At 56.2% G+C, this 11,577-nt stretch overlaps 1 protein-coding gene across 1 annotated transcript; it reads right to left on the minus strand.

The window, feature by feature from the left end:
- Positions 1-3,637: 3,637 nt before the first annotated feature.
- On the minus strand, positions 3,638-10,829 carry KIF12 (kinesin family member 12). Its single transcript, XM_072958991.1, has 19 exons — positions 10,770-10,829; positions 10,626-10,700; positions 10,451-10,529; positions 10,165-10,292; positions 9,981-10,056; positions 9,471-9,605; positions 9,159-9,294; positions 8,265-8,356; positions 7,937-8,087; positions 7,122-7,240; positions 6,935-7,039; positions 6,250-6,352; positions 6,076-6,166; positions 5,809-5,895; positions 5,338-5,428; positions 5,162-5,266; positions 4,478-4,578; positions 4,268-4,386; positions 3,638-3,936 (listed from the first exon to the last, which is right to left on the minus strand). Exons 1-19 carry the CDS (start codon positions 10,793-10,795, stop codon positions 3,797-3,799), a joined length of 1,959 nt encoding a protein of 652 aa, XP_072815092.1. The 5' UTR covers positions 10,796-10,829; the 3' UTR covers positions 3,638-3,796.
- Positions 10,830-11,577: the final 748 nt, after the last annotated feature.

Below are 11,577 nucleotides of genomic sequence, written 5' to 3' on the forward strand. Positions count from 1 at the left end.
GCTGCTCTGCTCTGCTCTGCTCTGCTCAATGGTTCCCAGTTAGATAGAAACAGCTCCTCTATCTGCCCTTCTTCTGTGGTCCCACTGGGTGCCACTTGGCATGGTTGTTAAGATTACCTATTCAAGAGCCAGGCCACCCTAGTACAAATCTCACTTCTGCCACCTACTAGCTGTGTGACCTTGGGCAAGTTCCTGAACCTCTTCTTGCCTTGGTTTCCTCACTGCAAGATGAGAATAATAGTACCTACTTCACAGAGTTGTTATGAGAAATGAATGCATTAATACACGGCATTCATTCATAAATTTGCTAGTTGCTATTTATTTCATGCATAGCAATTGCCACTCTGATAGTCCTTTTCCCCCACTTGGCTGGAAGCTCTTTGAGAACAGGGCAGTGGCTCAGTATCAGGCCAGGGTCCCTCATGCCTAGTAGACCAGGCCTGGCCTTCAAGTAAGGATTTAGTAAATGTGTGATGAGTGAGAGACAGCGTGTGATCAGAGCCATGAGCCAAAGGAAGGTTCTTTTGGAAGACACCTCTGGTCAACTTTTAAAGATCTCTTTTTGCTTGCTAGCAAGTGTAGATGTCAGTGATGGCCAGGGGGCTTGTAGATTGCAGGGCAGGCTTAGAACCCAGGTCTCCTGACTCCAGCCCTGGTCTCCAATCACCACACCAACTTGCTTACAAGTTCTAGGAGCTGCTTCTCCTTGTTTCATAGCAAGACCACCTCTACCTGCCCAACCCTGCTCCACCATGTCTGTTTCCTTAAAATAAAGGAAGACAAGTCTTTGGAAGCTCAACAAGGAGATATAAATGGAAAAAGTAATCTAAGAGGCCACAGAATATCCCTCAAAGGGGCTGAAATCAATCTGTTGTGTACCAAACTGAGTAAGTGTGAACTGGGGCAAATGTGTCTTTAGACAAAGGGAAGAAAGACCCTGAGTAAGAGAAAGCAGGGCACAACTGGGGTTTGAGAGAAGGCTGAAGCAGACAGAGAGACAGGGAGCATCTCATGATGCTCTTGGCAGTAGGGTCTCCACAAAATTTCACGTTGTCTCCATGTCTTGGGGTCTGCCTTGGGGTTGGTCACTGAGGGGAGACTCTAAAGCCTTTTAAACACAAGCATCCATAGGCATGCTCTTCCTGAAGCTTCTTTTGTCCTACCTAATCCTTCCAGCCGTGAAACTGAAACAATGCAGCTAACCCCATTCTGCACTGGCTAAGAGCTGGAGACCCCAAGTATCTGGAGAACTCAACCAGGGTTCCAGACACCTCGGCTGATCTCTAGATTTGCCAGCACTCTAGAAACTCATGGACGGCCTTCTAAGCACTGACGAACATCCCCACCCCCAGCCAAAAATTCCAGAGAATCCCTCCCAACTTCTACACAAAGTTTTATAATTTCAGAGAGCTCTTTTAAGGGATCTGGAATTCTGGGAAATTCACACAGTGCTTCAGGATTTCCAAGAGCTGCCCCCAGTTCTAATGTACCAGAGACCTTCTTCTAAGTTTGACAGTTCTAGAGAACTGCCATCCTATTTCATGGGGCCACAGAACTTCCCCCCAATTTCAGTATTCTGGGAAAAGCCAGAAAGAAGTCTTTTGTGGAATCCACAGTTCTCAGTTTAAAAAAAAAAAGACAAATACACTGGATTTGAAGAGTCTTGATACATTACTGGTATGCCATGGAACTACTCCAGGGTTTAGGGACTCTGGACAAGCGGCAGTTCGAGGGTAAGGATGCTGACCAGGAGATGGTCACATGGTTTGAGATGGCAGTAGTGGAGACTGATCGCCTTGAGTCCTGTGTCTATCTCTGGGAAAGTATGGGGTTTTGCTGAGCTGGAACTAGGAAACTGGAAAATCGTGGCTGGCTGCAGTGGGAAAAGGAATCGTCCAAGCACGAATGAAACAGCAATAGCCAGGGTCCCCCTGGGTGGTCCCTGTCCATTCTTCCCAAGACAGCCAAGGAAAAAGCCTTCATGCTCAGTGCCAGGGGCCTCTTCTGCCTGAGGCTGCAGACCTCCCAACAAGCAGGGCCATGATAGAGTAAGGGAGATAAGGGCGCTGTGGAGTGGAAGAGTCCAGGCTCAAACCTGCCGAGCCAGCCAAGCTGATGTGGTATCAAGTCTGAGCACTGTGCTGGAGGATGGCTGGGACCCCTGCCCAGGGGTGTCCCCATGCTCCCCTGTCTTCTCCTGCAGCTCCCTGGCTTGCCCTCCGGCCACTGGCTGAGGCTGGTCTACCTGGAGCCTTGCCTGAGCCCAGCATCCAGATCTCAGGGATGCCCAGCCCGAGGCTAGCTCAGGTACCGCTGATGGAGGTGTCTCATCTGCCCTGCACTGGTCATTTCACTGGTCTCCTGCCTCCAGCTCATCCTCACCAGTCAGTCCACCTGCTAGGGTGGCCAGCATAACATAAGTGCAAATCTAAGTGGTGACTCCTCAAGACCCTTCCACGGTTCCCCCTGCCCTAGGGACAAACCCCAACTCCTGATGTGGCTGACAAGGCCATGCACTTCCTGGCCCTGACAACCTTGGGAACCCAGAGGTCAATGAGCCTTTGCCTCCGCAGCCCCTCCACCTGCCCTGGGCCAACTGCTGTTTACCCTCTGAGCCTTAATTATGGCTCTCGTTGGCGAACCATCCCTGACCCTCTCAGCAATTTTTGATTGGGTGACCCTCCATGCCTTCAGTGCCCTGGGCTTACCCCATCAAAGCACATGTGTGAGACTGGAAATGTCTGTTTGTCCCCTACCAGACTGTGAGCTTCCTGGGCAAAGTCAGCTTGCCCCTTAACAGTCTTCTTTGCCACTTTGATTTGCAGTTGATGCCAATGGTGTTTGTTGAATGAATGAGCGAGTGAATGTATGAACAAACAAAAGAATGAGCCATGTGGGTCTCAGTCTCCCTAACTATAAAATGGGAGAGTTAGGTTAACCTCATGGCTCTTTCCGTATTAAAGTCCGTCCACTTGCACCCCCAATTTCTCATATCACGTCTGGCCTTACCCCAAACTGTAGACCCACTGCATCCTACTGGGCACTGTGCTGGGAATCATGATAGTCCTAAACTCCTTGACCCTCATCAGAGTTCAACAGAACAGGCCATGTACTCCATCTAATTGACTGAAAACCAGAAAGTGGTCCAGGGAGGGTGCTGGGCTCGCCTAGGGTCACAGAGCCACAGCACCAGGACACATGCAGCTGGCACAGAGTACGAGCCCCTCGGTCCACCACTTGCCCTGGCATAAAGCCAAGTCAGTTTTCCCCAGATCCCCTTCATGGAGATGCTCACCATTCAGTCTCCCCATGCCTGCCCAGTGGCATGTAGTAGTTGTTCAATTAAAACTTGTATAATACAGAAAAGGAAATGGGAACCTGGAATATTCCAGATCAGAAGGGGAAGGCGGAGTCCTTGCCTCCTCTCGCTCAGACTCCACCAAAAGCCCCTCCTCTCTGGGATACCCCCACAGGGAAGTAACTGACTAGTCAGAGGACAGAACCAACCAGACTTGGAGATGATGCTTCTCTTTATTTGTATATTTCATCACTGGCTGCCTGGTTTCCCCTGAATCCAGTCTCATTTCTCCTAGTCTGGGGTGGCACTCTCCCTTTGCTCCCTCAAATTTTCCCACCAGCCCCCACCTCTGTCCCTCAGGAACTGTCCTCTGCCCAGCCCAGGTACAGACTGGAGCAGCAGCTGCAACCCCATTTAACAGACGGGGAGACTGAAGCCCAGGAGAGCAAAGCCCAGTCCACGGTCACATGGTGGTCTCCTGGGTCCCCCAGCTTGCCCTCAGCAGGGAGGGAGGACGCGGCTAGGGCTCCGTGTGCCCTCACTGGGGGGTGGCTGGCTCCGGCCACGTCTCAGGGAGCTGCCGATTTGGTCTCTGAGGGCCTCCAGTCTCCGGGCCAGGTTTGGAACTGTGGCCCCACCTAAGGGGCACGGTGAGATTTGAGGCCAGTACTCCTCTGGGCCCTTCCCTACCCAGGGTCCCAACAGGGTCCCAACATCCTCTGAGGAAGCCTCAGGTGGTACCCACTCCCATCCCCACTGCCATGTACACCATGGGCTCCAGCACACATCTGGGAATGCAGGTGGCCCTAGGAAGAGAATTCCAAGTTGGGGAACTAGAAAGATCTTAGAATTCTCACCTTTTAACATGCCCTCTATTTCAGAGACGGGAAGACTAAGGTTTGGAGAAAGTGGGTTCTGGCCCACGCTCACAGAAAACACTGGGGGCCCCTCCCTCACTCCCTTCTTCACCTCTCAGCACTGGCGACGTGTTGAGGGGCCCCATGGGCATGGGGGGCGCAGAGGGTACCACCTCTTCCTTGGTCAGCATCTCTGCCAGGACTTGGGTCTGAGTCCAGTGGCTGTGACTCCTGGGCCAGAGTGAGTTGGGTGGCAGAAGGTGAGCCTTCAAGTTCCCAGGCCTCTTGCTCCCCGACCCCAGTAACCGAGGGCTGGGCCCACCTCTCTCTCAAGTAGTTGGCAGAGCCAGGGCTGCGTGGGGGTGCCCATGGTGGAGGCCGGGCAGACAGGGGCACATCACCTGGGGCCTGAGGGCCAAACACCTGCAGGAAAGACCAGAGCCCACACTGGGTGCCCTCAGCCCTGCCTCTCTGCACCCCACATCCCTGGTGCCAAACATGATACCACCATCCCTGCCACACCTGCCCCATGGGGCACTAAGAATGTCAGGCGGGCCTAAAGGGACGGGGCTGTGGTCACTTTTCCTGTGGGCAGTGGGTGGCCCTGGTGATGTCCTCTCTGGAGACTAGGAACTCCACTTAAGGGCAGGAACCATGTCTGGTCTATAAATCCTCAGTGCCCAGAGCAGGGGCCAGCACAAAGCAAGGAGCTTAGGGGAGAGTTGTTGAATGAGTAAGTGAACACGTGATTAAGTAAATGCCTAAATGAGTGCCATGTAAGTGAGTGAATAAATAAGCAAACGGCAGAGTGAGTCCCTGAAAGAAGGCAGGATGGAGAGGAAGAGGGGAGGCGAGGTAAACAGCTATTTTGAAACTTGGGCAGAAGGAACTCAAAGCCAGCCACTCCCCACCTTGACCCGTCCTGGAGCCTCCCAGACTGCAGACCCCCTGGATCTAGGTCTCTGGATCTCCCAGCCTCCCCGCCCTCGACCTCGACTTTTCCTACCTGTGGCAGGTGGAGCTCCCTCCGTGGGCAGGCCCAGTGGGCCAGTGGTGCTCGGCACAGAGGACAGAGGTGGCAGCAGGGGCAGGAGCAGAGGGATGGCAGGGCCTGCAAGAGGTCACGTCAGAGGCTTTGTGACATCCCTGCTCCTCCCCTCTGCAGGCTGGGCAGAGACTCACGTGGCAGAGGGGAAGTGGCGCCATCACACAGGGACACGGTGGGGCTGGGCCAGGGCCTGACTGGTGAAAGTAGCAGGCAGAGAAGAGGCGCCTAGAAAGAACAATGGGGTCTGCCTGCAGCCCTCAGTGCTACCACCAGGCTAGCACCCAAGTCCCCACTTGTCACAAACCCTCATGGAGTGCTTTCCATATGCTGGGCACTGTTCCCAATGCTTTACATAAGAACTCACTCAATCTCAACTTTAAAACAACCCAAGACGGTAGGCACTATATCATTCCCATTTTAAAGAAGAGGAAACTCAGGCAGTGAGAGGATAAATGACTCACCCAAGGTCACACGGCTGGTAGGTGGCAGAGCTGGAATCTGAACCCAAGGGTCTTGATCCAGAGGTCAGACCTAACTATTTCACTGAGCCCTTTCCCACCTGCCCTCCGTCCCAAGGCCAGTCTCCAGCCGGCAGCTGTGCTCACCGCTCCAGGTCCTGGACCTGGTGGGCCAGGATGCGCTGCTCATCACGGGCCAGGTCCCGGCTGCTCTGCAGCTGGCTCTTTTCTTTCCTGGGAAGAGCAGGCCCCAGGAAGGTGACAGGAGGCAGGGCTGGGGAGTGTCGGTCGGCCCCTCCACACAGCAGCATAGCACAAGCCCCAGGAGGCAGGTGGGGACAGCAGGGGAGCCAGAGACCAGGGAGGGGAGGCAGCTTGGCAGAAGCAGCCCCGCAGTGGGTGGCGGGGCCCTACCTGAGCCTCTCATTCTCCAGCATGAACTCCTGTAGCATCCCGTAGAGGTTCCGCTGGGCCCAGGCCACCCGGGCCCCACTGAGCCCAGAGGCTGCAGGGAAGAGGGAGGTGGCTGGAGCCCCAGGAGCCCCAGCCCCTATGCTCATCCTGCCCCCGCCCCCGGGGACATCATACCCTTGGGGTCCATTTGACGCAACTGAGACCGAAGGAGACGGTTCTCCTCCTGGAGCTGCAATAGCTCAGGCTCCAAATGCCGGGGTGGCTTTGCCACAGGGGACTGCAGAGAAAGAGACCCAGGGCTGCTGTTTATGGTCATACATGACTGGCACTGCATGAGGGCTCCAGGGGTGGGCAGTGAGCGGGGCCTACAATTCAGCCCATACTTCACTGGCCAGCTTTGAATCCAGGCCCAAGGCTGCATCCACCTGAGGGGGCACCTTGTCCTAGCTGCATCAGAGTGCCACGTGGCCTCAGCTGCATGCCTGCTAGGCCCGCTCTAAGCTGGACCCTGACGTCCAACCCCAAACTCAGTTCTGTTCAAACTTTGGCCCAGATTCTGACCCCAGACGAGACCTCACAACAAACTCCAACTCAACTCAGACTTAATCATGATACTAACTGGGATGTCAGCTAGACTCTGAATTACAGCCCGGATCAGACTCCACCCTAGACCTGCAGTAACCCTGACCATGACTCGGCCCCACCGTACCCAACCATGTGCCATCATCAAGATTCCAACTGTAATTCCAGTTCTGACTCAGTCCCAGACTTCAACTATGACGCCAACTCAGCCTCCAACTATTGCCTGATCCCCCACCATCTTCCCTGCCCATCCCTCTGCCTGCATCTCTCTGCTTACCCTAGGGGCCTGGGGCCGAGTGGTGACTCGCTGAGCTCGGCTTGCATACCGCAGGGTGCTGAGAGTCTCAGGAAGGCACTGGGCTGAGGGGGACACGCAGGCCACCTGGGGAGGACTGCCCCTGAGTGTTCCTCTCCTGGAGCCCTCCCTCAGGACTCCACCCTCCCTGCCAGCCCCACTCTAGTACCATAAGGGTGACCCCGCGCCCCCCCAGTGAATCCGCCAGCAGCTTGGTGAGCTTGCTGTCCCGGAAGGGGATGTGGCTCTGTTTCCGCTGGGGGTCCAGCAGCAGGGAGATGCAGTGACCTGGGTGGGGAAAGCAAGGTCCAGCATAGTTACCCCCCCTTGCCCAAGGCCATCCAGCTGGGCCGTCCAGGCCTATGTCTCTCAAATGCCTCTTTCCACATCATCTCGTTGCTCACTCAGGTGGGCCTCTGCCACCAGAATGGGTCTCCTGGAGGGCAGAGATGACCCTGTCCATCCCTGATCACCAGTGCCCACCAAAGGGCCTGGCACTTGGCAGGGGCTCAGGAAATGTCTGACTAATAAACGGAATGAAGAGGCATTCCTGAGCATCTCCCCAAGAGTGCACAGAGCAAGGCCGAGGCCCCAGCTGTTAAGGACTCAAGGCCCAATGACCTGGCAGGTGGGGAGGTGGGAAGATAAGTTAGTGCCCCTCCCCTCACAGGACTTCAGCCTTCCCAAATGCCAAAAGGGACAGGTTGAATGTCTGAGGGCTCACACTCTGCACTTGAGGGCTTCTACCTTCCCAATTAGAATGTAACTGTCTTCTCAGGGTTGAGAGATCCATAAACAAAGTTCCAAGAGGGAAAGTATGAGACAACAGCAAGCTGAGGCCAGAGGAGGCCTGTGGCTTCTGGATCACAGCTCTTTAACTCTCCTCTGTGCACTGGACCTCCTCTGGCTTCCCCATGTGGACAGCTATGTGTAAGGCACAGATGAGGGACTCAGGGAAACAGTCCAGCTGGCCCCAGATCTCACCCAGGGCCAGTAGGCTGCGGTTGATGCTGTTAGCCTCAAGCATCAGTTCCCCACGGGATCCTGTGGTCGTCACCTTCTCACTGCCGGCCAGGTCCACAAAGCACAGCTTCCCACCTGTAGGGGGTCCCCCGGGTTCCACAGGAGGCATCTGCTGGGGTTGGGGAACAGGGCTTGATGGAAACTTGGGAGAGGCTGTCCCCATCAAAGCCACAAGGCAAAGGGTTTCCACCGTTACCTCCTGTGCACGCCCAAGATGGTTTACACCCCCAGAGGTTGACCCTTGCTGGGTGAAGCGGGGCCACCTCCATCCCCAAGCTGGGGCACTCACAGTTTGGTGGCTGATGTAGAGCGTGAGCAGGGCATGGCTTCGGCTGGAGGCCTGGTTCAGGGTGTGAGCTGAGCTCCTTCGACGGCTAAGACCTAGAGGGGAAAAATATACGGAGCTGGACCTGCAAGGAAGGGCATGTGGTCACCAATGAAGAAAAAGGAGCAAAGACATCCAGGTAGAGGGCCGGCTCATGCAGAGGCACAGAGGCAGGAGAATGATGCATATTGGGTCCAGCTCTAGTAGGAATAGATGAAAGGGGGCTGGAGAGAATTGAGTGGAAGAATGTCAGTCTGACTCACATTTTATTATCATCTCTCCCACTGCTGTGTGGATGGAGAGAAACTCAGGCAGAGAGATCAGCTGGGAGGCATGGCATAATGCTCAGCTAGAACCTAGAACCTCAGTGCCCCCAATGCCAGCCACAGGGTGGGTGCTCAGTAAGTATCTGATGAATGAAGGAATGAATGAGTGAGCCTGGAACAGAAGGGCCTTTAGGCTAGGCTAAGAAGTATGACTGTTACTCTCAGGGCACGGGAAAGGTGTAGAGGGGAAGAGGGATGTGGTTTGCTACATGAAGAAGCACGGACTGAAAAGGGAGGGCCTTGAGATGGAGAGATCCCTCCAGGAGGTAAAACTGAGGCCAGACTGAGGCAGAAGCCCAGGGCTGGAGAGGAAGGGTGGGAAAAGAGTCTGGAAGGCAAAATCAGCAGGCCTGGGGGGTGGGGTGGGGAACACCCTTGCGCTGTGTCTGAATTGTTGGTTTGCTGGCCCCTTTCTCCCACAAAGGTCATCTCTGAACCCACAGCTCCAGCCCGGGGCCCTGAGGGCACTCAGTGAATAGCTGAAAAACAAGGCATCCCTCAAACCTCAAAGCTCCCCTAAGGTAGCACGCACCCATTTGCAGAAGTTCCATCAGAGTCCCCAGACTCCCAAACTCCACCACGCGTAGCTGCTCCACATAGAAGCCCCGCGTCTTGTTCCAGCGAACAGGGAGGGGCCGAAGAGACCCCAGGCTCAGCAAGTCTCGAACCTAAGAGATGAGGTGGAAGGTAAAGGAGGGGCCCTCTCTGAGTCCTTGTTCCATCCACCCCCAAACTTTGTGGTCAACAGTCTCCCCTCCTCCATTCTGCCCCTTGACCCAGGCTCCTTGAAAAGAAATGCCTCTTTTTCCTGTGGGCAGTCTCTCTATTCATCTCAGTCCCCCACCTGCTCATTGTAGATCTCCAGATAGGAAGCACGGAGAGTGACAGGGGCACCCAGGTGTTGCACGCGGTCTAACAGCCAGGCGAAGGTCCTTTGCATGATGCCAGCCAGGCTGGGGGGTACAGGCACCCCTTCCCCCTGGGGGCAAAAACAGCTGAGCCTGGGGCTGGGTTACCGCCATCACCACCGCCACAGTTATAACTACCCTTCGTAGAGCACAGTACCAAGTTCCCGCACATCTCATTTAATTCTCAGTCAGTACTATCACTTTCATGTTACAGATGAAGAAACTGAGAGCTAGTAAGTAAAGGGAACACAGTTTGAACCCAGGTGCTCTATATTGGCCAAGCCCCATCACTTCTCTGATCTTCAGTTTTCCTGTCTACAAACAAATGGGCTGGGCTGTAACGTTCTAAGCCCCATCCTTCTGGAAGTCTGCGCCGCCTGCGGCTCCCCAGAGCTTCCCGCCCACCGACCTCTGACTCGTGGGGGCTCCGCTAGTGCTGGGCCCACCTGGGGAGGAGGTCCGGTCAGGGTGTAGGTCTTCCCGGAGCCGGTCTGGCCAAAAGTGAAGACGGTGCAGGAGAAGCTGCAGGCAGCAGGGGTGGGGCTGGACTCAGGCCCGGAGGACGGCAGGGGGCGGGGCTGTGCGGGGGCGGGGCTGTGCGGGGGCGGGGCGACACCCGGCCTCACTCACCCGCGCAGCGCTAACTCGCCCAGGCGCCGCACGCCGCACGCCCGGAACACGTCCTCCTGCGTGCGCGCCCCGTCCAGTACGGCGCCGAAGCGGAACGCCACGTCTGGGCCCCCGCCGGGGGGGCTCACCTGGGGGAGGGCACGATGGAGAAGGGGGCGGGGCACTCTGGGAGGGCGGGGCCCACCTGGGGGAGGGCGGGGCCTGGGGGAATTTGCCGGGAGGAGGGACCCGTCGTCTTCCTGGTAGGTGTGTTTTGGGGTTGGGGGGGCCGGCTGGGGGTCTTTACCTGCAGAGTCCGAGTCCCTGAGCAGTGCAGCGCGCTCTGCTCCCCTCGACGCAGCTCAGCCGCACTCATGGGACGCACCCTGTGGTCCGACGGGACGGAGAACGGGGCGGATGGTCCATCAAGTCTCCACTGAGCTCTTCCTCGCCCGGCCCCCTCCTAGCCAACCTACACCCACCTGAGCACCACCTGGATGGGCGTTTCCGGCTTCTCTGGCCCTTCTGGCCCCTGCTCCAGATTCCGCGCGGGGTCCCTGTGGAGCAACCCGAGTTAACCATCCGTGCGCCAGCAGCTCCTTGAACCTCCCTAAATCTGTACTTACCCGTCGGGGGACCCGCGTTCCTCCATGTCCTGCTTTGCACACGGAGTTAGCTCCGCCCGAGTCTCGTTCTTTTCCCTCCCCAGTACCCTCCCTTCTCCACCACACTGGGACTGGCTATACACACCTTAACATCTCCCACCCTCTTCCCCCTCTTCCCAGGCAGCCATCCATCCGGAAAGTCTGGGGCCTGCCCAGGGCTAGCTAGTTAAAGATTTACCCACCCCCACCTCTGTGGTGGAGAAAGTCTCTAGCTAGGGGGTTCTGGAGTCTGAGGATCACTTGCCCTTGGCCAGTCCCATCAGGAGGGATCACCCAGGCCAGTCTCCTCTGTGCACAGATGGGGATACCGAGGCTGGAATGGGAAAGACTCAGCCAAGGCCAAAAAACAAATCTGGGCAGAGCATGGACGGGGCTCTTCCTACTCTCTCCAGATACTCCTCCTCCAATTTTGTAATCTTCCTCCCACCTTCCCCCTCCCCAGCTGTTCCAGCTTCTTCCAGCTCAGAGCCCAGGGAAGGGAAGGGTCTAAAGGGGTGGGAGGGGCCCAGGTGTCGGCTCCAGGAAGATGTGGTTGGATTCAGTTCCTGAGCTGAGCTGACAACAGTCTCCCAAGCAGCTGGTTAAACATTGGGCCACCTGCCTCTCCAATGCCAAAGGTGATCCAAGAGCTGGGCAATTGTTTAACCCTCCCCTGGTCTGGCTAGGGAGAGCAACAGAGATGTCTGTGAATGTGCTGGGGTGGAGCAGTCACCCATTCAGTGCCAGTCTCCCTCCAGGCTGCGCACTGGGGCAGGGGAATTGCATACAG

Source organism: Vicugna pacos, chromosome 4 (genome assembly GCF_048564905.1).
Source record: "Vicugna pacos chromosome 4, VicPac4, whole genome shotgun sequence".
Taxonomy (NCBI): domain Eukaryota; kingdom Metazoa; phylum Chordata; class Mammalia; order Artiodactyla; family Camelidae; genus Vicugna; species Vicugna pacos.

Coding starts and splice junctions, on each gene's coding strand:
- KIF12 (XM_072958991.1), bottom strand. CDS start 10,795: ATGGAGGAACGCGGGTCCCCCGACGG. Junction 9,606..9,980: donor TGACCGGACCTCCTCCCCAG/GTGGGCCCAGCA, acceptor TTTTGCCCCCAG/GGGGAAGGGGTGCCTGTACC. Junction 5,429..5,808: donor CAGGTCCAGGACCTGGAGCG/GTGAGCACAGCT, acceptor TGTTCTTTCTAG/GCGCCTCTTCTCTGCCTGCT.